This window comes from Cydia strobilella, chromosome 3 (genome assembly GCF_947568885.1).
Source record: "Cydia strobilella chromosome 3, ilCydStro3.1, whole genome shotgun sequence".
In the NCBI taxonomy this organism is placed as follows: domain Eukaryota; kingdom Metazoa; phylum Arthropoda; class Insecta; order Lepidoptera; family Tortricidae; genus Cydia; species Cydia strobilella.
In genome coordinates this window covers 9,280,916-9,306,470 of record NC_086043.1, presented here as the reverse complement: position 1 = coordinate 9,306,470, position 25,555 = coordinate 9,280,916, and the positions used below count along the sequence as shown (strand labels likewise).

The window sequence follows — 25,555 nt, the reverse complement described above, 5'->3', positions numbered from 1 at the left end:
CGTAGAGCACTTAACCTCGTAAGTCTAAATGTACATTAAAATGTACATATTCATTGCAATCTAATTTGAACCTTTCATTAAACAAATAAAGTAGCATTTCTTTTGTTGCACTGCGTTGTAAAACAAACGAAATTCGTTCCAATTTACTTATAGCACAAGGTTCAAATAAAAAATTGAAAACCTTTCTATGGTGGGTCTTAGGTTAATTTATTTAATTTTATTGCTTAACATTTTATTTTTGTATCTATTTTTACGGCTTATCCCTTGAATACTTTACAATCTCGCTAAGTTAATTTGTGGGCTATTAAGCCAGTCTGAGAAATTATTACTATTGCAATTAGCATTTTAATACGCACTAACTAAGCACTACAAGTAACTACATGGTCAGGTCAGGTGACAACCAAAACTCACTAATTACTACTACAAGTTCATAGCCATAGTAAACCGTATTAGTACCAATTTAAGGTTGATTTTAGTTTAATTATTTTTTAGTAATTGGACTGCGTTATGGAATTATGAACTAAGCGACAAAATCGAAAAAAAGTTATTGAAGCAGGTCGAATCTGGGTATGAAAATCGATGTGCTCGACTATTTCTGTGATCGAAAATAAAATTTATACCCTTATTTTAAGAGGTAGAATAAAGCGACACATCAAAATATGTTAGGGCCTATGCACTAACTCGGTACGTAAAAAAGAATTAAGCGCCAGTTACTTTTTCAAATTATAATAACCATACATTTAAAATTGCAAAAACGAATTAAACGCCTAAAATCTGTCATTAATTCTTTTAGTTCAAAGTTTCAATGATTTATAAACACAATATCGACTTAACCGCCTCCACATGTGTCATTTAATTCATTATAACATTATCTCAAATCGCACTATCTTTCGCTTCCGCACCTCAAACCAATTGCATTAAAGTATCAAGCGACATAGCGACAATACGAGTATGTCGCATAGTACGTTACTACGAAATAAATTACCCTCATCGTAGATTTAGTGCAAAAAATAATTAAGCGGAAAAACGCAAATAATTTCAAAACTAAAAGGTAGTGTTTTTTTATACTGATATACAATTTATAAACACTTACACACGCAGTAAAAAATGAACTTTTTACTTTAAAAATTAACTTACAACAACTAATTTTAATTTCAAAAATCTTTCCAGGTCACTTTCTCTGTTTCAACTGATTGTCGCTTCATCGCTTATTCCATAACGCTGTCCAATTAGTAAGTTTTTGTTGTCACCTGACGACATGTTCAATGAACAAAATTATTAAAGTAAACTGTTCGTCAAAGGTCATGAATTAAGACATTGTCTGCTGAGGTTGGAAAGCGGAAAAAAATTGAAGATGGAAAACAAAAGTAATAAAATCCAATTTAATGCTTAAAGCCCGGTTCACATTTGTCTGTCGTGTCGTGTTGTGTTGTGTCGTGATGCATATCGGTTTTATACATTTAATATGGTTGCGTTCATATTTGTCTGATGCATGCTGCGTCTCTGCAAAGACGCATGGGACTGTTACAAGCCTAGGCCGTAAATATTGTCTCTATCTCTATATCCATTACTGAGGGCCTACTGCGAACCACGTTCGGCGTGTTACCTTTCTGTCGCACTTGTAAATTCGTACGTAAGTGTGACAGGGAGGCAACACATCGAACATAGTTCGCGGTAGGCCCTCTGGCGTCTGGTTTACGGTACTCCAAAACCCAAAATTTCGCGGTAATAATTACGATCTTAAATAGGATAAAAACATCTTAACAATGCTAATAAGTAGGTCTCGCAAAATTGTTGAACACGGTTTTTGCGACTACAGAATAAGTAAATTACTTTTAGTATGTAATTTTCTAAGCCAAACTATTGTGTTACTTTGCTGGTGCAACGTAAATCCACAACTTCCACAAGAGCCCGCAACGCGCACGAAGACACGTTCACGCTCTGTTACGTCGAGCGGATACCCTACTTACGCCGCTTGCCTACTGACCAGGACCATTCCATTTCGATGAAACCACTCGATTAGAAGCTAATTAATATTTATTCAGCATTTGTACAACAACTCTTTTAGGGTCAATGCTTCGGCTTAACTAAGCAAATGCCTAAACCTTGATATCAGTGACAAGGCTTCTGATTATCAATGGCTGATTATTTGATGGTTTTCTATTAATTAGACAATTAGTTGCTAAGATAATATCCGATTTCTAATTTATTAAAGTTACTTCTTTGTCTCAAGTAAATGTGTAATATATAAAATCAAAACTATTGTATTAATAATATTAGTTACAAGATTTTTAAATGTAATTAGCAGTAGGTATTAAGATAGGTTTGTGAACGTGAAAACTACTGAGCCGATATTGGTGATGGTGAGTGAACTGCCAATCGATTTAGTGGCATTAAAAATTTGTCAAACGTTTTGCGTGTTAAGAGGCCGGTGTCGATTTTGGAGCAAAAATGTAAAATTGATAGATTTAGTCGTTGAAATTATACACGTTTTATTACGTAGTAATATCTAAATAACAAGTATTGGTTTCTATTAGCACATTTCTCATCTTGCCTTTTAATATTGAGGTCGCGAGCGTGCGTCGCCGGTAAGAAGAGAAGGGGCAGTTTTTAAAAATTCATCAAAAAATTATGGTGGTAAATTATACAAATTGATGTATAAGAATAGTTTCAGCAAATGTTGTAGATTGTTTAAGTATCAAAATTAAGTCGAAAATAAGTAGATTTTCGGAGAAATTGTCACTTGTTTTGAGGTCATTTCTGGTTCTACTTTCATTTCCTCGAACTAAGTCATATAACAAAAATATAATCTGATAAAGGTCAAGTACAGAATATGTGTATTACAAATTCACCATTTTTAGCAGTGCAAACTTTACGAAATTTACAAATAAGAGCGACAAATCAGTGCTTTACGCGCATTTACTTAAACGTCCATCAGAAAAAAAATCATTACTAATTTAGTGAGTCTGTTTTCAAAAAATTGATCTGATAAAAGGCAAGATAAGAAGACGTGCTAATAGAAACCAGTACTTGTTATTTCAATTAGGTAACAAAAGGTGTACAATTTCACAAACTTAATCTATCAATTTTACATTTTTGCGACTAAAATCGACACCGGCCTCTTAAATAAATACAATAAAAACGATGTAAATACTTAGATGTAAAATTCCGTTAGTAATAAGACTCAGAGCGAGTTAGTTCCACGCTTATTTTTCTGTACACGCAAGTACTACGCCGTGAGTAATATATGATTATTAATATTCTCATAACGGTATCAATACGTGCGTTCTTTACGTACTTACAATGTGATGCTCCATTGGGACAAATACCGATACACAATTCTGAATGTACTTTATTTATTGAATACTTGTATCGAAACATGTGTTGTAACGACATATAACATTCTTTTAACGCATTCCATTACCTATAAATTCCCCCAAAGCTTTAAACACCTACCATTTTGAAAACATGAAAATGTAGCGTAAGTATTGATTTGTCTAGAACCTATCAAAATGTTTAAGTAGATTTTGACGCACTAAATTATAGCACTTTTTTATTATGTAAAGAATTTTCTTCACGTTAGAATCGTTTTTTTAGGAAGACGGTCAAGGATACCGATATCTCGATACCACTTGTCAAATAGACTCTCCCCTACTCTATATAACCTGCTTTATAAAAATCATAATTTCAGTTCATTAAATACTTTCATGGCTTCGGTGGAACTTACTACACGTAGGATTCATGACAATCATGACACACACATGCGTTTAAAAATAAAATATAATGTCTTTTTTCGTGTTCTATTCCCCTTGTGTCATATAGAATGCTAAAACACTCCCGTAGTTAAAAAATTAGAAGAAAATATTTTGCTAACTATCAAGCACTGTCCGTGATCGCAATCGCGAATCATTATAACCGTTCGCGCTGATAAATCGCACTGCATTAATTTCCGTCTGCACATTTCTTAGCCTAATTTAGTAAGGGAGTTTGGGGTCATTCCAATGAGTTTTAAGTATTTTTGGAGTAGATAATTGGTTTCATTGCCATATTTTCATGGCTTTATTCTGGACAGAAAACGGAGATATATCAGGCCATATAGATTTTTGAAAAATGAATAGATATAATTTAATGTTTCCGATAATGTTAACGTGTAACGTTAATTACGATAATCTACTACTCTTAGTAGCGAATCAAGCCAATATACAGTGCATGTACACCTGTATAGGTAGAATCTTGGTGAAACAAATTCAAAATATTGTACCCAACACCTACTTATGTAACCCAATATTCATATGCAAATAAATCATTCATTCATCCATTCATAAATAAAACCAATTTTGTAAATTTAAATGGTTTCACTTTCGGTTAACTATCGTCGCATTGCAAAATAAACGTTTGAATAATCAAAATCTACATAAAATACAAGTATTATAAACATAATACATTTTGTAGTATAGATGAAATTCGTCACTTCACGAAACGGCCGTAAGATAATAATATTATTATTATCGATATCATCACCATCATGCAAAACGTTTAGTATTATAGTCTACTAGACAAGTTCAAAACGGTGAAAAATAGAGATACTACTTCTAAAAATACGTGTGATACCTCATTGGATTCGGAATGATCTATGAAAAATGTATTCGAAGCGTTTATTAGCACACAAAAAAAATCGAAAAAAATACGCAGTAACTTAATCGCTTCGAATTAAGTTACTGCGTTTACTTCAGATCTTTTTTTAAGTGCTCCGAGACCGAACCCATGAGGTATCATACATATTTTTAGGAGTAATATCTCTATTTTTCACCGTTTTGAACTCGTCGAGTAGCCTATTAAGGCATTTGTGAAATGTATTTTCGAAATTAACCCATTTTCTGAATTACCCCAGATCACTTCACCCTGAGCACCTGTCCAGGACTGAGGCAGGTATTAATCAAATCGCGCTTAATTCATTAATGTTTCCTACGAGTATCCCTACGTAACTGGCGGCCATTAAAATTAGATTGAACGGTTGGAAGGCTACGCTGCAGCTGCGCTAAATACTCCGATCACTATACTTACCTATCTCTAGATGGAGCATAAAGGGTGATTCAGGACTTTCAGGAGACGTGAACAGGATTAACCCTAAGAGGCGCTGAATATAATGAGGCATTTTCATTAATTATTATTAAATATTTATTAACGCCGCGAGACGCATATTATCATCAGCGTTCATTATTACGCGCGTGTATAAAATATTGGTAGCAGAAAATTTCAAGAAAAATCACGACGTGTCGACGGGACCGGCAGGTCAAATTAAAATGCATACCTACTAATATTTATTGGCATGTAGCAGAATTGTTACCCATTAGGATAAGTTTTGTGTCGATATTGGAAGGGATCGAATAATAAGTATTTATACCCGTTTTCGTGTACCTAATATTTAATGATGAAATTCTCAATGAAAATTACTCTATTCAATAAAAAAAAATTGTATGCTTATTCTAAATATTATTTTTTACAAAAAAAAAACAAAGCTCGGTGTCCAGTTATTGTTTTAAAATATAGTATCTATTGGTAGGTAATCTATGTGCTGCGCTAAATAATAAGAATAACTGAGAAACTAATAGGCACTGATCGTATAGCAATCGCCTACGATTACTTCAATAAGCAGACACGCTCCTTGATATACTTGATATTTTTACGAGTATGGAGAATCATCAGTAATCGGCATTTACTAATATTTGTGTAACGATAATAACGATCATGCAATTGAATTTTAAATAGTAATAAATTCAGCTATAAAATATGATTGATATAAACATGTACACAACTCTTAATAAACATTTATTAATAATAATAATAAGGGTCAGATGCAGAAGGCGGTGATCTTGGACACGGTGCGGAAAGTCCACCGGTTCCTCTCTCTGCGGCCCTGACCACCGGCAGCTTGTGGGCCCTGCCCCGCTGCTGGCGGCACCCTAGCTAGGTCTTATCTCTCAGAAAATGTGCATTTTTTACTTTTAAATGTTTTCCGAGCAAAGCTCGGTCTCCCAGATATTAATAAATTAATAGCGATATCAGTCTCATTGTACCTACTTATATTATACAGGGGAGGGGGAGTTAGATTGTGTAATACAATTATGGGATTACCAATTCTGGGTTCTAGATTCTAGATATTTTATATACCAATTAGCAATTTACTCCTCAGATCAAATATGGCTTAGCTACATAAACGCCAACAAAGTTCCCTCTTAACGTTTACGTAATTGATATTTATCCACGCTATATTTATCTCCTAATTATTAGACCTTGGACTGGTCTGAGGAATAGTTGTCAAGAACAGGTCGTGGACGGCTACTGGTATATTATCACAGATTATTTCTAGCCACTGTTCGCCACTCGCAACACTATCTACGTTTACATTTTCCCAAATAAATTTAATTTTCCACATCAATTTTGAATTTAGTCGAAAATATGAAGGTAAATATTAAAAATTGTTGGCGAGGGTGGACAATTTCGACATACGTCATGTCTGATAGTCATCTTTCCGCTGTCCTAAGCGACAAACGTAGCGACAAAGAGCAAAATAGTCAACTAGTATAACTACCAACCGCTGAAGAAGTTGAAAGAACCAGGGGTGAAGAAAGCAATGTCCTTTTTATAACTACTACACTTTCCTGTTATATCTATATACTATCGACCCGCCCCAGCTTCGCACGGTTTACACAAAACCTTTTTTTTTTATGAAATAGGAGGCAAACGAGCAGACGGATCACCTGATGGTAAGCGATTACCGCCGCCCATGGACACCCGCAACACCAGAGGGGTTGTAAGTGCGTTGCCGGCCTTTAAGATGGGAATACGCTCTTTTCTTGAAGGTTTGAAGGTCATATCGGTCCGAAAATACCGCAGGCGACAGTTCATTCCACAGTTTAGCTGTGCGAGGCAGGAAGTTTCTAGAGAAACGCACAGTTGTGGACTGCCAACCATCTAAGTGGTGAGGATGGTAATGTTGTCGCGTAGGACGATGGCGAAAAGAAGCGGCAGGGATTAATCCGAACAATTCCTCGGAGCACTCCCCGTTATACACGCGATAGAAGATGCAGAGCGAGGCCACATCTCTACGCAGCGCCAGGGAGTCAAGCCTTTCCGAAATACGCTGGCAGTCGACAATTTGAGTCGCTCTTCGCTGGATGCGGTCCAGAGGGAGAAGCTGGTATTGGGGTGCCCCTGCCCATAGATGAGAACAGTATTCCATGTGTGGGCGAACCTGCGCTTTATACAGCTATAGGCGGTGGGCCGGAGTGAAATACTGTCTCGAACAAACACCTGAACAAATTATACACCTAAACCTTACTCAAGAATCACTATATTGATAGGTGAAAACTGCATGAAAAGTTGAAAACCCGTTTAGTAGTTTTTGAGTTTATCGCAAACATACAGACATACAGATAGATAGACGCGGCGGAGGACTTTGTTTTATAAGGTGTAGTGAACTAGTGATGCATGTATATGCATCACTAATAATTATGCATCCGTATCGATGGTTTATAACTTTTATAAGTGGCATGTCTGTTGTAACAGGTATGAAATCTAGCATAGTATGAGCGTGGCGGGTCTCATGGATTTCCGGCGCTTACCGACCGCTATATTACTACCGGGCCTCATTAAGATGAGTCACTTGGACCTGTTTAGTGTATAATGAGACCTTAAGGCTAGTTTAAGCCTGGATAACTTTACCAAGTTTCTAGGAACATACTTAATCTGATCTTATAATTTTTATTTTGTTATATTAGTATAAAAAAACAATTAGTAAGGTCTTATTTGAAAGAAGCAATTAAAACGCGAATGCTGATTAAAAATCAACTCGTACCAATTTTAACATGATGTATAAAGTACATGCCGTAAGCTGTTTTAGCTATATACTCGTTAGCTTGCCACAGAACGGCATACATAAAAAACACAAATTCAAATGTATAAAAACAAAAAATATTATATATTTTAAGTAACACAAACATCATTTACCTACTTACCTAAAAACCCTCTTCTTAGTAGAAATCACATTGAAATTAAGTATCTATTTTTAAAAACAAGCACCAAGAGGCTATATCTTTTAAAACAGCCAACTAACAAGGTTTAAAAGGTAACTAGGTACGTCCCTATTAAGTTGTTTCAAGCTATGCATGAGTCAACTACAATTACCTAGTAAATATATAGTAATCAAGTAATGAGTATCAGTTACCGTAGAGAACGGATGCATAAAATCTACGTCCTGCGGTTGAACAACTTACAATTATTTATAAACATTGTAGAGCGAACGCAATCCAAATGCTGTAAATAGTAGATTTAAGATTTGATTTAGAAATGATTTATCCTCATCTTAGCACATTCAACTGTATATTGGATGGCATTATTTATGAATGAGATACTAGTTTTTTGCCGTGTAGTGTAGGGAAACCTGGACTACCTATGAATATAGTTGAGAATTTGTGAAATCAGTAGGCAACTTGACTGTTAGGTAGAATGTTTAAAATATCACTGTTAATAACAACCGAGATTATCAATTTAAGAGTTCTTAAAAAAAACTCATTCACACTTGACAGACTAATCAACGCTACTCAGTAGTAAACTTAGAAATTCCCCATACTAAAAATAGCCTACGTTTTAACGATAACGGTTTAGTTCAAGCGACCGCCTGAATGATTTCAGAGCGCTTCAAAGCATTAGCATTAATTTTTATTAAAGGAAAAGATGGAAAAATTTTACACTTCCGGCAGGACTTGAACCCGCAACATCTGTAATCCGTGCATTGCTCTTAACCAGTTTAGCTACGGCAGCCTACCAGAACCTCGCAAATCTTTTCTTACCTTCCCTTATGTATACACGCCTTTGGGGTGGCGTAAAGCAACATCTACCGATTACATCTTTTAACGGCACCGGAGTCTCAAGTTGTATTGAGAATTAACCAGTAACAATGCGCTAACCAATACTAAATTATTTAACAACAACACATTAACAGACACCGTCTCCTTTCACAGAGCAGTGAGCGCGTGCGGTGCGACGCGATGTACTCGTAAACGGTCGTCATGCGCCTCTTCCGAGGGCCGAAGCGCAGGGAAGTGACCGGGCCGCGAGCCGCAGCGACGCCGGCGCCGTCTCCGTGCCGAGACGCCGCTGGCGCTGGACCCCGCCCGCACGACTTCACCCTAGTCACGGCACTACCGGCTATGGTCATGGAGGACGACGTTAGGGAAATGAAGAAAGGTGCGCTATATAATTTATACTGAAACACAATAGAAAAGCAAAAGCAAATGTCGTGTCTTACAGGGACCTAAAGAACCTGGCCGAGGACCGCGAAAACTGGCGCATACTCCGACGCCAAGAGCAATGCTCTTAAATTATGATGAGTCAGTAGACAAGTCAAAAACAAAAAACCCGAATGCTTAAAATTATAAATCATACTTTTTAGTTTAATTTATGGATATGATACATATATTTTTGAAATGGTATTTTCATTTGATACCCATATTCCAATGTTATGAAAAGAAAAACAACCCCCCCTTTTTTATTTGAGGGTGCAATTCTCAAAATCTATATAGCCCATGTCACTATCACAATTCTGTTCTGACGAATTCAACACCTTACTTATATGGCAAAAACCGTCCAGCCGTTTTTGCCGCCTTTTTCTACTGACAAAGTTGCTGTACTGTGTTACGATAGTTCCTACGTGCCTCTTCCGAGGAACGAAGCACATGCAGCTTAATAATAAAAAATTACGTTATATGATAAGTTTCTAAGTATTTAAAGTACCTACATAATTTATGATTACATAAAAGTGCTGTAACCAAATATGAGATGTCGTCAAATACTAGATGTAGAAACTATGATAGGTAATCTGACAGATCTTTACACAGTCGATTCTCAACGACTGGTGATCCGACTGTGACATCTTGTTACATACCTACCTTATTAAACCAGAATATGTTTTTAATGTCTAATGAATATTCATTTATATTTTCTTTACTTTCCAGTGTTCGCAACGTGGGGTCGTCGTATGGGAAAAAAACTTGACATGCTGAGAAAACCTGACGCAAAAGAAGCTTCACAAGAACAACTTAGTAATGAAAGCTTCAATGAAGAGTCCCCGAGGAGCATATCTGGCCAGTTCAAGAAAAAGCAGCAATGGAAAATGGAACGGAGCAGTTCTGAAACTACTTCCCTAAAAAGGGATAACGACACTGATTCCATTAGAAGCGGATCCCGAGACCGATCGCCTAGCCCATTCAAATATTTCTTCCATAGAATGGGTTCAACGGGAATGTTAAACTCATCTAGGTCCCAAACACTAAATATCCATAAAACATCCGAAAACAGTTATCCGGTGGCAAGTGGACCTACACTTTATCGAAGCTGTTCCACTTCACATCTATCTACGTATGTTAAGGCTGATGATCCATCTGATGATATTGATTTACAGAACGCTGATAGCGAAATTAAAAAATCTCCTTCAAAGAATAATAATATTTTAACTGAAGATGCGTTAGTGAATTCATCAAAGGCCATTAGTTGTGATAATATCCCTAATCTTGAAGGACAAGGTAATGGTATGTGTAAAAAACCAAACTTTCCGTATGCCTTTTTAAGGTCTAAATTATCGGTTTTACCCGAAGAAAACAGTATGGCATCACAACGAACAAGCAGCATAAGGCAAAGTTACTCCGAAAGAATAGATAGAAAATCACCAAAATTTCGCAAAGACAGACTATTTCTTTCCAATTCTCGCTCCGAGGAACGATATCAAAGCAACGATAGCATATCGGTTCATGAAGACATGATGCTTAATGCTGCCTTAAGAAATGAATACTCTGATTTCAATAGAAGTTCTATGAGAAGTATCAATGAAATCGATGGCACGTACCCCGCACGGCGTGTCGAAGACGTTCACCGACGTTCGTCGATGATATCGCATAGACCGCCTTTAGATTACGATCCAATGCTTATACCGAGAAACCGAAACAGTTTACCAGTGTATGACTATGGTCCGTATTTAGGGTCCGTAAGAGACATAAAAACTGAACTTATGACATCGTCTCAAAGTATACATCTCGGGCCAGAAAGTACTGAGATTCTTCAGACTCATCGACTAAGCAACTATGTTAGTTCAAATGAGTCTGGCTATGACAGCGATGGACGTCCTACAGATGAACATAGCAACCACTCACCGCCAGGATACTCGAGTCATATATCACCAGGTACTGTGCGAGCGGAACCAATTGATACTACTGCAGATGTAACGCACGGTAGTTTTTCGAGACAATTGAGCTTAAACCATAAAATCAACGTGAGTAGAGTACATGTTCCTGCTAGACGGAGTTCTACACCATGTGCTTTATTGCCAATAGAAAAAAGCATACCTTATGAATATATTAACAATAACAGGGAACAGTTTCATAAGTATCCCAATAATCCATTACATGTTTTAGATTATAATGATGCTAAACCACCGCCACTGCCAAAAAAGACATTAAACAAAAAAATACCTTTCGTTTATAAAACTATCACACTAGACGAACGTGTGGAAACACGAAAAATTAAATTACTTCATTCCCAAGTATTGCCAGTAGAACATTCCTCTAATCCCAATCTCAGTACTTTAATACCACCAGTGGATAATGAAGGCCCCAGCATTCCTGTACCAGAAACTGATATTTTTGGACGGGGACCATGTACAAAGCGATTCAGAAAGTTAAGATTAATAAAATCAAGGTTAGATGAAAGTCTCGGAGTTTATTTAACGCAACACAGAGTAGACTTCGATAGCAGTGGATCTAATTTTGAGATACGTTATATTGTGGTAAAACTAGATTTTGATGGCATAGCGCATAGGGATGGAAGACTAAGGATCGGTGATGAAATAGTTAATGTCAATGGAAAAGTTTTAAGAGGTTTATCATCACTAAAAGAAGTGCAGCATATTGTTAACTCATGTTCAACGGAAGCAAATTGCCAAGAAGGAGCACAAAAATACCAAGTTGATCTTGTTATGGCCCATGATGAAATTACTCCAGTAACATTGAGTCGGATAATAAACAGAAATACTAGCGATCAAAATGTGATAGCACCTTCGACATCTAACGTTCCGCCTGATATAATTTCGGAAACCGTTCATAAACCCACGGCTTCAAATCAAATAACCATTGAAACTCATTTTCCTAGTGAAAACCAATTTTACAGTAATTATGGAAGTGGTACCAATAGCACTACCAATAATTTCCACCATAGTACTCGACGACGAGAAACAGGAGTTCTAGGAAACAATAGTCCTTCAATTCAACTAAATCAAAAGAGTGATGACGAAAAATTATTAGAGAGAGCTTATCCGGCACCATCAGCCACACTGCAAAATATTACAAATATCGAAATATCAATGAGATCTTCACCAACACCAAGAAACAGACATTCAAATAATTATAGACCTATTTCTCTTCACCATTCAAGGCCGCCTCCTATGGTCGAGCAGTATTCAACAAGTACTGAAAACACAACAAATGAGATAAAGGAAAAATCACCCCATTACATAAAACATGTCCCAAGATTATACCAAAACCGATCATTTGAAAGCATTCCTGAACAACTTCTGAGAAGTAGCAACAGAAGCAGATTTTTCAATAGGATTGGTTCTCAACGGTGCTCTCCAAGCCATGGTCATGTGTCTCGTCAGCAAGAACACGCATTAATGCAGAATGAGGGTCACCAAAGTGGTATTTATTCGAACAATTCTTTGCACATCGCAGAATTCTGGAAAGGACCTGGTCATAAAAGTTTGGGATTTAGTATTGTTGGAGGGACCGATTCCCCGAAAGGACAAATGGGAATTTTCGTGAAAACTGTCTTTCCTAACGGACAAGGTGCTGATAAGGGGACTATCTTTGAAGGTAATTATAATGATAACATTACACTTTTGTTTAGTAATATAATCATACATACAAACATACATAGAAAATGTTTGATAAGATTTCCTTATCAAACTATTTCCTTTTTTAACCTATTAGTTAAAATTATAGATCACCAGGGCTCGAACATTTCATGCGGATGACGTAAAAATGACGTAATTTTGCACAGGTGATGTTTGTATAATTGTTCATCTGAATGACAAATAATGAATGAAATAATGAATGAATATTTTTTATTTCAGACTAGGTCCATACATTTGAATTATAATTGATTTCAAATAGTATTTTCATAAACAATTAACCACATCATTTATAAACCTCTTTAATTAAACTATATCGTTACTTGAAATGAGCAGAGTACATGACGTCTTTGACTGACATTGTTTGATTGTGTGTGTTCAGTGTGACGGTTACGAACCTTCCCGTTTCCTATAACTCATCTGTCTGTCACGAAATTTCTACTCGATACTTTAAAGTGCTCATATTTTTGCATTACAGGTGACGAAATCTTGTCAGTCAATAATGTGCCAACCCGTGGACTGAGCCATGCAGGGGCCATATCGCTTTTCAAACAAGTTAAAGAAGGAAAAATTGAACTGACGCTTTCAAGAAGAAGGTAATGATGAATTTTGATTTTTTTGAAAATATATATTTGTACGTCATATGCTCATATGTTTATCAAACTAACTACTATAGTAACGGCACCAATTATGGAACATTTAAGAGAAAATTTGGAGTATTTTTCTATTTTTCACCGACACCTGCAAAATTTCTACCACTTTATGCGTTAAAAGTTGAATTCGTCCTTTGTTTTTCATGTATTTAATTATAGATACTGTAATTGGTTTCAATATTATACTAACTAACCTACTCTTAAATATGGAGCTATTTCATTTTAAAAGCATTTTCGTTTTAAAGGCCCGTTTACGTACGATACGTAAACGGGCCTTTAAAATTATTAACATATGTACATAAATGGATGTAAAAGTTACGAACAAGAGCTACGTGGTAAAAGTTAAGAGCGCGAACCATAAACATTATCGAATGCGTTTTTTTTTAAATCGACGTTTTAACCAGTCAAGAGTTGGAGAAAGGTTTACAAAAAACTAATGTATGGTTTAAAATTTGTTTCAGAGCACCTAGGTCAAGATCTGTGGAACCTCTGGGTAATTTCCGCTGCGACAATCTAAAGGAGTGAATATTTGGCAGATGAATAAAATTAGAACCGCGATAAAAACAAAGTTTGTAGGAATTTTGATTAATAGTGTGCAATACTTTTTTATACACACAACTAACTGCAGTCATGTAGAAATACTATTTTCTGCAATAACAATCAAATAGTATTTCGAAAAGTGTCTCTTATAATAATTGTGTTTAACGCGTAGTATTGTACACAAGACGCTAAATGTTATAACAATCATTGTACTGTAATATTATCAATGACTTGTTTTGACACAGAGTTGAATCTACTTTTGCGACGTAGTCGCCATACTATATGTACTACATAGTTAATACTTATTATGTTTAGTACCTATAATATTATCTTTTAAGTCTCTCGTTGTTAAACGTTAAATATTTCAGTTTCTACTCTCCAACGAAACACGTATTATAACTGCGATGTGTATGATGTCCGTGTAAGCTTTTATGTAGCTATGCATAGTTTAGTAAATAGATTTTATATCATTTTATTATACATATTACGGAATGTTGATTGTAAATAATATGTTGAATTCATACAGCATTAATGCAAAGTATTGTTATAGGACTAAATATAGTCGAAGGCCTACAATAAGACTGTATTTATGTTTAATGTTTATGAAAAACTACTACCTATAGAATTTCGTAATTTGTACGTGTATTTTTTTCGTTATATTGTTTTGTTAGGCAAGCTAGATCTCGTTGAAACCGATAGGTGTACACCATGCAAGTAAGAATGAATATTGAATGAATATGTAGCTGTTGTGATAATTAATGTTTTTTTTAGTGTATCTATGCAAAGAGCAACCATGATACGTGGATGTTCATTGATTTGCTTTGTATCCATCAGGAGCCTTTTGTATTTTAAATAATGTATACTAACGTTACATGTACACGATATTTCTTATTATAGACTGATCTTTTTTAATTTGAGTAGGCACCTTAAATACTACCAAAGTTAGACATAATATTTCATATAAGCTCTGTTACCGACTTTAACGTGACAAAGTGTGGGCGTGTCGCAATGCACGTCATAGTTTCATAGAAATATGACGTGTATGATGACACTCCAAACTTTTTCATTGCAAAGTTCGTACAGTCAATTTGGTCCGACTCTAGTAAAATGTGTGAATGACTTTAATCTTTTTGCCGCCATTGATTTGATATAAAGTCTGTATATTTCGTGCCCCACATGCCACTACTTTGATATGTTATAGGTACTGGTTGTTTACGTGCAATTAGTGGCTTGGCGTTGATGACACTTTATTACTTCATTGACGTGGCGGCGAGGTTTCATTAATAATAATTAAAAGTTAAATTTTAGTCAAGTGACAACCAAAACTCACTAATTAGTAATTACTAAAAAATAATTTAACAAAAACAAGGTTCACTATGGCTAAAAACTTGTGGTGGTAATTAGTGAGTTTTGGTTGTCACCTGACGAAATACTGGCACATTGAAAACTAAGGACACATAAGAACTTCTGAATTTTGTATACTATATCGTCTTAATTTTAGTCACGTCAGCTGACCAGATAAAACTTGACAGTCCAATTCTAAACTACCTACTCATGTTACCTACTACAATGTTGAAGTTGCAATTTAGATAACTGCACAATAGTTAAACGATACAAGTGCGGAAAAGAGGAAATTCGAAACGAGTGGCGATAAATTAAAACACGACCGCAAGAATTACGTATTCGCACGTGTATCGCACAACGTTTTACAGTACATATGGCCCTTTAAACTTTCGACATATGCACGAAAATTGTTCTTTTACGCACTATTGCGAGAAAGTAGCACCATATGTAGTTTCTTATTTACAAGACCTAGTGAATACACCGATTACTTAGCCTGCTATTTTTTTTTTCGAAACGATATAAAACTACGATACGAGACTAAACTGACGATATATTTTTTTTTAAATAAATAATGTAGGTCAAACTTAGTGTAAAAATCAACCTAATACGACGATGCTTCCATCCATATTACAACGTGCTTCTAAACGTAGGTTTAATAAATATGTAACGATTTGTTTTGTTTACAGTTTTTACACAAAACACCGATTAGCTCCGTCCAATTAAATTGTTAAAATGTCAATTGTTCAAATAAGTATATACCTATCCTCACCCTTTATTGTAATTCAGATACAGTTTGAAGTTTTTAGGAGAGCTCTAGTAAAGCTGGTTGTTCCTATTAATAGTAAAACACCACCACGCTATGCTCTTCAAGCGTAATTGTGCATAAGTACCTGTTGTTGCAAAATTATTATTACATTGCGCAGGCCATTGCAAAATAGCTACCCAAAGTAATACAGCTGAAACTTTATGCCTACCCTGTGGTTTCGGTGAATATTAGTGCTGGTGCATCACATACTTCTAAAGTTTTCTTGACAAAATGTGCCTAGCCTCCTGACGACTAAGTCAAAATTTTCCAGTTTAAAACTTTAAAGTTAACTATTATACTTACGAGTAGGACGCCGGTCGTCAAGAGACTATGCTACTGTGTGATATTTTTGATTTGAATATTCATCGAACGAACTTTATTTAATCGTATAAAATCTATTAAAGTTGTAAATTAACTAGTGACTTTCAATTCAAAGCAATTGTTAGGTTTACCAGTAAACACAGAAATGACCACGTATAGTAAAAAAGTCGTTAGAATCATCTTAAAGGTCCAAAGGATAATCGACTCTATCTCTATTAACAATTCAAATAATAGGTCTTTGGGCCACCCCTGGCGTCTACCCGACCTCAGGTCTCCATTCTCAGGTACCTAGTTTACTACGTGGTCATTTCCATGTTCTGAGGTAAACAAAACAATTGCTTTGTATTCTCAAGTACGCTATGAATTGTATTGTCCAATAAGAAAAACGAAACACTATATTATTTGAATTTCTCTTAATATAAATCCAAATTAAGAATACCAAATCAGCTTGGACAAACCTGGCCCTTAACCCGATTAGACTATCGGAAGGAGGACTGAAGTCTAAACCGAGGTTTAGACTAGCAAGAACTTGCATGCAATTTACATAACATTGCGGCATTTGATCAAACTTTTGAATGCAGTTTACCTTAGTAGTCGGCAATGTAACGTAAATTGCATGCAAGTTCTTGCTAGTCTACGCCTCGCTTAAAGGGCTAATCATGGAATAAATTCAACATTTTTCGACATGAAATAAGTTCGACGAATTTACATTTAATGATATACAATGCACCATTTATGTAAAATCTTCGCCAAACCACGATGTAGTGGCCGTAGAATAAAGTCAAACCAGGTATTTTGCAGAACGTTGCCAATAGATAAATAAGTACCTATCAAACAATCTGACTGATCCAATTGTTATGTAATATTTACTACTTACGTACCGTGTACAGTATTGATTTGTATAATAACTTTTCCAGTAAACAACGTTTGTAAAGAATTTAAATGATTATATACTTATGGCTTCATTCCTATCGAAATAAAACAATTCGAAATAATTCTGACAATATTATTTATGAAAACGCATAAAATATATAAAATGAACAGTTTCCATTACACTTTCAACAACCTTATTAAGAGCCGCATAAATTATTATAAAAATAACATTTTAAAGGGTAAAATTCTCATAATATATCTTTATTTCATTACATGTACCTTTCTTACAGATAGGCTACCTATATTTATGGGGCTCTTAAAAAAAAAGCAATAATGCAGCATTTCTTCCTTAATTTTTACGGTTTCTTTAGTAAGAAGCGAGGCTGACAGGAATACTGTAGGTATTTCAGTAGGACAATGTGTTTTACCAGACGTGTCAGTTTTTTATTTTATATCACACAGTATGGCAACTCCGCGCAGTACCCAGTGGTCGGGGTTTTTGATCGTCGGCAGCCATAGTGGCGTGATAAATGTCAGTCCGGTACGTACTGGTTTCTTGTATACGGGACACTGTAATATGCACGGGAAAATTTAATCCAAAACCTTAGCCGCCTAAGTATTTGCGCGGCGTCATATTTCCTTAATACTCGTTCTTATTGCAAACGTAAACCTAAATAAGTAAATCACCCGGATTAACAAATATAAATTATGTACATAAAGTTTTTAGAAACATACAGTTTTTACCAGACTGTCATTGTTGATGCAAGGTTTCAAGTTTATTTCAACCTAACCTATTAAGTTAATAATATACGTATTGCCTATCCTTTCAGGGACGTAGTAAATTATAATAATGTAATGTGCAGTTGTGCATTAGTAAATACTTGAAAACTCATTAACTATAGAGCTTACCGTATATAATTTGGGGTCCTTTGGGGCAGTAGAATTAATCGCATACACATGTATTACTGGCACGGCTGTGTAGAGAACTTTTAGCGTAGACTCACAAAGACGGAGGTTCCGTCGGTCCCAGCTCGCTCCGTCTAGAAACAGGCCGTGGACATACACGCCTTCCTAAAAGACGAACACCCATATTAAATAAAATTAAAGCACAGATCAGCGCTAAGGTAAAGTTTGGTTAACAGTCAAAAATACCTATACAAAGATTGGAACAGATTTACCTACTACGAGTACGAGTTAAATCGAATCACTGAGTCAGGACAATATAACTAAACAACTGATAAAAGAGATAATTCAAACATTGAGCATCAACCAATTTAAAATATTACTTACAGGTGGAGGAGCTTTCACGTCTTCTAAAATAAACTTGGTGACATCGTTATGTAAAGCGACCATGTCCAAAGCCCAACCTTTGTGGGCTCTAGTTACTTCTTGTCTCATCGCCGTAAGAAAGCCTATTAAACAATAAAAACCTTACATCACACTACTTTACCTAGTAGATGAAATAAATGCCTTCTACTTCCAACAATTTGGCCAAATCATCATTAAATATTACCTTATTTGTAAAATAATATATAAAGATAATAATAATATTCAAAGCTCATTATCATTATAAGAGCCTGTAAACCGTGCGATTTTTTGAAAAGTGTTTTATGCGTCCTGTTGGCATATAACAATTTAGAAATCCACAGAAGTTATATATCTTTGGACTTGGCATATTTATTTACTTAATGACATGTTTACTTAAACGATTGCGGTGCTATCTGCATTAAGCTTCGCGCCTTTATTCTTGTTCAAACCTTGCGGATTGAAGAATCCAGTCATCCAAAAAGAGTTGGGCCTTGCTATGAAGCACCAAGTTGAGAACTGAATGTTGCGCTCCAAAAACTCCGTAAACCAGAAACCGAGAGTGGACGACGACCATGAACTTTTCAGCCAGATCACTGGCACTTTCGCGTCGTAAATGCTGTCTAGGGAATTGCGCAGCGCCTGAGAAAATAGGGTTACTGCGGTGAAGGTGGGTCGCAGACAAAAACAGTCTTTAACTTTCAATGTTAAAGGACACTGTTAACATGAGAAAACAATATCAGCTGCCGTATCATGAATCAAAGTATATATATGTGGAAAGCAGTATGTGTCACATGGTAGCAAAATTATTTCCATCTTGGACGTAACACACTTGAATCCCTCACTACACTCTGGATTCTACTTTAGAATCCTTCGCTTCGTTTAGGATTCAATGTACGCCCTTGCCGTAAATATGTCAATTTAACACAATCTACTATTCCCAAATCGGTAGACAAATGAAAAAAATAATAAATAAAAAAATAACAAAAAACATACATGCGAATTTAGAACCTCCTACTGTTCTACTTTTGAAATTTTGAAGAAAATGGTTCTTGAAGACCCCTTTAAAAAAAATTAAAGCGAAAAATACTTCATCCCCACTATGTGTAGGGGAGGTACCCTCATTGTTTTAAAGTTTTTATTTAACCTCTGTCACCGTGATTAATTTATATTCTTACTCATACCAAATTGCAGCTTTCTAGCACTAACGCTCAGTGAGCTAAGCTGCAGACGGACAGGCAGACATGGTGAAACTTTAAGGGTTCCTTGTTGACTACGGAACCCTAAAACTGGATTTTTTTTAAAGCAAAAGTAAATAAGGATTTCAGTTTATTTTATGAAATAAAAAATACTTAAGTTTGTTCTTGTTTTAAATTGAATTATAGCATGTCACATTTTACCTCATTCATAATAATAGTGCCGTCAATAGCCAGGAGTAAATCTTTTAAAGTAGTTCGCACCAAGCCAATAACTTTTTGCATTCGGTCGATTTCTTGTCGAAGGAAAATGACCATTGAATTATACTGGCCCATTATCCTTAACCTGTAAAACAAAGTTTTTATCACGAAAACAGCATTCAGAATTTTGGATAGGTAGTTATAGTGTTTAATAAAGAATATTTTAACTAACGCACAATGGAAAGTTATTATATGAATTATTTTACCACGCTCTGAAAGGCACTCTTTATTATTTGAAATCGGCAGGCAAAGTTGCGTTAGCTGGTAGGATAGACTTTTAAGTGATTTTTTTTGTATGATATATTTATAGCATTTAAATTAGATAACAACAGCTAGTTCCTAACGTTAGTGTTAAAAAAAAGGTTTATATGGGCAGCAAAGTTCGAACTGTAAAAGATATTTTGTACTAAAATATGAAAAAAGAAAGTAAAGCCCACTCAGATAAAAACGGCACAGATACCTCTCTTTTACTTGGAAAGGATCGAAATTCGGGGGAATCTTTTCCAGCATTTCTTTGGATTGTCTGTACACTGATGCTTCTCGAGATTCCCCGCCACCGCCACCCGATTCTTTGGGTTGGATTGACAAAATTGTATCCAGGAGAGTCTGAGTCTTGCTTCGTTGGTAACTATAATGATTGCATTCAATATAATAATAGTAAGAAATGTGAAGCATAAACTTAAACTAACGTAAAATGCATTAAAGTTACAGGTCTAAAAATTAACTTAAGCGATTAACAAGAAAAACACAGATGTTCGACTAACGGTAAAGAGCGAATAATAGCGACTTTTTTCTCGCACAAGAAATGAACGTAGAAAATAAATCACAGAACAAAATACACGCCAGCAGAAAACTCGCTCTTTTTCGCTCGCTTCTCTCCGCTGGACGGAAGCCTAAGTAATAATTACGTAATATCAGCGTTTGTATGCAGTCCGTATGCTTGGGGCGGATCAACCGTCTTCATCTTTTCAATCTCCTCGAGGTATTCCGGAATATTCTTAAACTTCATGATTCCATAGCCCTTGTAGAACTGGAAATCTTCAGTGAAGAGTTGGTCGGTGAACCAGACGCGGCAGAAGGTAACAAGGAGACGATTGTCGTAATCGTCAGTCACTCGACCGCCGTATTGCACCGCTGATACCATATACCTAAAATAATTATTGAAATTATGGGGCTCAAGTTACCTTACATAAGTAAGGGGTATAATATAAAATCGCATAGACAGTCATCTAGATTAATATTAATAATACCACAAACAAACATTCGCCTTTGTACTTCCATTACTGTAATTTATTTTGTAAACCTGTGTTGTGTACAATAAAGTGATTACTACTACTGCAAAACAAAACATGTAATAAATTTGTAACTCCTTAAACTGAACAATAAATTTAACCTTTAAAAAAATAAGTTATCCTGTGTTGAGATCTCCATGTTTCATAAATCAAAACTGACGAGTAACTTTTTATAATAATCACTCCATTAAAGATCATAGAGCATAATCAAAAAGTTATCGTTTGCTCTACACTCACCGCACTGTTGTCCAACTAATATATTCGCCTTGCTCCAACCCATCTAAGTGATTCTGTACAAACATGCAAGATGCCAACCAATCCGCTGAATTGAATTCATAAGGTATGTTCCAACCGAGGGGACCGAATTTACGTCTCTCTTGCACTACGGTATGTAAGAACGATATGGTGTAGATTAAGGGCAAATAGTAGGGGCTGTCACTGTAGTCGAGGAAATCCTGACTCATTGAGTCATATGTTCTCATAAGACCGGCCTTGATACCTGTTAGGAGAAATTTAAATAAAATCTAGGTCAAGGAAATTAACACATAGTTTCTTGTAATGAATAAGAACGATACAAGTGATTTCGGATTACACAGCAGCGAGAAGCGATTCTGGGCAAAGATATTGTTATTTATGCACTAACTCGTATTTTCTAAACAATGTAACCCACAGACGACCATACGACATATTAGTAACGACTAACGACATCAGAGCCGAGCGTTCACGATTGAAACGTGACTTCCGTGGCCCTCTCTACTTTACGAAACGTACCTGATGGAGGTTCGCAAGTGTATTTAATAGACATTTGTAATAATGTAATTGGAAATTTGGGATGAACTTCAGTGGTGATCCACAATCTGAAAATATACAATTAATAAATAAATATCATAGCATCCTTTTACAGTATTTTCAAACATAAAAAAAGACAATAACAAAAATAAAAGTAATATTTTTACTAAATATCTCATTATTGTCATTAAGTAATTTTTATTTATAAAATAAATACCTGAAAATCTCATTAACCTTCTCCGGTTCCTTTTCTAACTCGGCAAACTGCTCCATAACTTCTACCATGTATTCCAAGCCCAAATGGCAGTTTTGTAATAAAACCCACATTCCCTGAAATGATATGTACGTAAGTGTCATAAAAAAATATTGGTCCAGGGGTTTGGCACTCGTGGATGCTGGCTACCCGGTGCATAATAATTATGATGTTTAAAGATTGGAGCACACCAAAAAGCTGGGCACCAGACCAGCGGCGCACCAACTCATCGCCTCGCCGTCAACTAACCATTACTACTTATACGTAAGCACGTCAAGCAACTCAACGCCTCAGACATGTAGGCACGGCAACAGCTGTTTGACATCACGCTTGCAGCGGGGCGGGGCGACAGCGCGCCGCCTGTGTGTCAGCGATGCCACGGGCGGTAATCGCGCCATTCCTGGGTTATAACCGCGAAAATCGAAGTTCGCAAATTGCGGGCATCTTTATCTGTCACTCCAATTAGCGTTCATTGGAGTAAAAGAGAAAGATCCCCGCAATTTGCGAATTTCGGGGTTCGCGGTAGCCCCCCTACGTCGATGCACGATGGCGAGAAGCAAGCGCACCAACCAGTTGGAAGCGCGGTTACTGCGAGTTGTCAACGCACCGCTTAGCTATGTGTGTGCTACAGTATGAAGTTTTCTACTAAGAATACTGAGCGGGTCGGGTTGCAGCGGCGCTGCGGGCTGGTCTGGTGCAGAGTTCTATGGTGAGCTCCAACCTTTAGAGCATATACTATAAGCTTTGACAAATTTAGTGATAAACAGAATCATATACATTTATTTAATTTAACAGTCAACAGGTGGCACTACTGCACGATATGTTTTGTAGTCACTGTCACTGTTAAACGTCAACATTTAACAAACAGAGCTACCACAAAATTTACGGAGTCGAAGAGCGCCATCTATGTCACCTGTTCAATACGAAGCACGAATTTGTCTTAGACTTTACACATCTTATGCAATCAATGAATCTTTGTTTCAAACTAATGTAGTACAAACTACAAATACATATGTTTAAAAGGGACATTATGCTCAATGTTTGCTACAACCTGAGCATGAAATGGAAAGACGCTCTCTCACACTCTTAACATATGAAATATATTGTAACTGGCAATTACATAAAAACAGGTCAAGTTTACCTCCTTTAAGGCGCGTTCTATCAGCTTCCTAGCATGAACCTCCTGTCCTTGGCCCATGGATATAGCGGAACAAACGCACTCCAGTCGCTTAGCTGTCACCTCAATGTTCGGCGTGGGGTCTGAACCCATGGCCAAAAAGCCTATCAATGGAACCAGGGGTCGTGATTCCAAAACCATATGCTGAAATCGTAGAACTTCATTACATCATCACGTTGTTTTTACAAAACCAAATGACCAAAATTTCTTGCCCAACTTCAGAGACTAACAAATTAACATACTAATCTAGTGTCACGTTTAAAAATGATCTTTGTTACATACCTCGTAATTAACAATTACAGCTTCTGAATATCTTTGACCCATTGCCGATACAACATATTTTCTAAAATAGGAAAAACATACTTGCATTAGTTAGACAAAATATACTTCATTGTAGATTAATAAAATAATATCATGATAATATGTAATTATGACGACCACCACATGACTAAGAGAGCCCTAAATGACATTCCTGAAAGTAGAAGGGGCAGAGGCCGCCCCCTACGACATGGATGAGCACAGTGTCGAAAGATTTAAGGACGATAGGCGCAAGCCCTGACATGACGCAAAACAGAGAAGAATGGCGCAAAATGATACGGAGAGCCGACCCCAAACCCTAGGACATGGGACAAAGGCTAAGATGATGATGATGATGATGATGATAATATGTAATTATGTAAATTAAAAAAATACTTACAAACTTTGCGCGAGAGTCCTGTCTGGGCTCCAGGAGCGAACGACTAACAGCTTTCGGAAAACATCTAGAGTATGATAGCCATCGGGCAAAGTTTCTTCTTCAGGTGCCTCTTTATCGAACCTGAAACACAATATTTAACGCCTTTACTGACCCTTGTTAACTTATTTTCTAAGTTACCAGCAGCTGTTACCAGTAACAGGATTTTTCCCGCAGTAAACATGTCACGGGGACTTGCCGAGAGTGAGTTGGGTACTACATAATCTATATATTGACTTTCAAATAGCATCACACACCAACATAATCTAACCAGTAATAAATAATAAATAAAAATCCATGGCAAGGATTGAAATCCATGACCACATGTTTGAAAGTCGCATGTCATCGGCATCTGGACTGGCCCATTCGACTACCAGAACAGGACCACTTTCTTAAATACCTATCTACCTAAAAAGAACCAAAACTATACTATAGATCATAAAAAAGAAATATTAACCAATTTTTCCATGCTTTTTCGTTGTTCGTGATTTGGTTTAATATATTAGTGAATTGACGTAGGCCAGTGAGATACACTAAATTCAACCATGACATATCCGTTATCCACTTAAATGGCTTCGGAGGACACGCATTGAGATCCAACGCGGCGCCACCTATTAAAGTATTTTAAAAAAGCTATTGTTTATACCGTCAACGGAGAGTGTTAATGGATATAAAGTTACCAAAACAGATATCAATGTCCATGTATCATTTTTCCACTCCGCACGTGCAAAGAAATTATTAGTGGATTTTTTTTTAACAATGTGTATGAAAATAAAAGTAAGTAGTAGGTAATATTTATAATATAATAATGGAGTATTTTCATAATGTTAGTTTGAAGAAAATCCGATATAATAAGTAAATACCTTTTATGAGTGTCTGAAACTCGGTAAATGATACATTTTCTCTTTGCATGTCTATTTTGAGCGTCAACAGCAACGTAAATAAATATTTATGCGTTTCATAAAACCCTCTGGATATATACTTGAAGACGTCAAATGTCTGTAAATAATGTAAAGTAAGTATGAAGTATGGATTTGCGGACTGAACTTAGCTAA

General features: G+C 36.1%; 2 protein-coding genes across 2 annotated transcripts in view; one reads left to right on the top strand and one right to left on the bottom strand.

Annotated features, from left to right (window-relative positions):
• The window catches only part of LOC134755751 (uncharacterized), a 44,815-nt gene extending 27,199 nt beyond the window's left edge, over positions 1-17,616 (top strand). Inside the window, exons 2-5 of the mRNA XM_063692317.1 lie at positions 9,024-9,249; positions 10,017-12,920; positions 13,437-13,554; positions 14,073-17,616. Coding sequence (XP_063548387.1) covers positions 9,072-9,249; positions 10,017-12,920; positions 13,437-13,554; positions 14,073-14,136 — 3,264 coding nt within the window. The 5' untranslated portion in view covers positions 9,024-9,071 and the 3' untranslated portion in view covers positions 14,137-17,616. The remainder of the gene's footprint in view (positions 1-9,023; positions 9,250-10,016; positions 12,921-13,436; positions 13,555-14,072) is intronic.
• Positions 17,612-25,555, bottom strand: part of LOC134755741 (dynein axonemal heavy chain 8) — a 75,157-nt gene continuing 67,213 nt past the window's right edge. The window contains exons 78-92 of the mRNA XM_063692289.1: positions 25,364-25,499; positions 24,958-25,111; positions 24,465-24,584; positions 24,050-24,110; positions 23,732-23,911; positions 22,555-22,667; positions 22,320-22,405; positions 21,786-22,047; positions 21,165-21,404; positions 20,717-20,884; positions 20,200-20,341; positions 19,252-19,441; positions 18,785-18,906; positions 18,404-18,565; positions 17,612-18,064 (exon numbers count right to left, since the gene is read on the bottom strand). Coding sequence (XP_063548359.1) covers positions 17,939-18,064; positions 18,404-18,565; positions 18,785-18,906; positions 19,252-19,441; positions 20,200-20,341; positions 20,717-20,884; positions 21,165-21,404; positions 21,786-22,047; positions 22,320-22,405; positions 22,555-22,667; positions 23,732-23,911; positions 24,050-24,110; positions 24,465-24,584; positions 24,958-25,111; positions 25,364-25,499 — 2,262 coding nt within the window. The 3' untranslated portion in view covers positions 17,612-17,938. The remainder of the gene's footprint in view (positions 18,065-18,403; positions 18,566-18,784; positions 18,907-19,251; positions 19,442-20,199; positions 20,342-20,716; positions 20,885-21,164; positions 21,405-21,785; positions 22,048-22,319; positions 22,406-22,554; positions 22,668-23,731; positions 23,912-24,049; positions 24,111-24,464; positions 24,585-24,957; positions 25,112-25,363; positions 25,500-25,555) is intronic.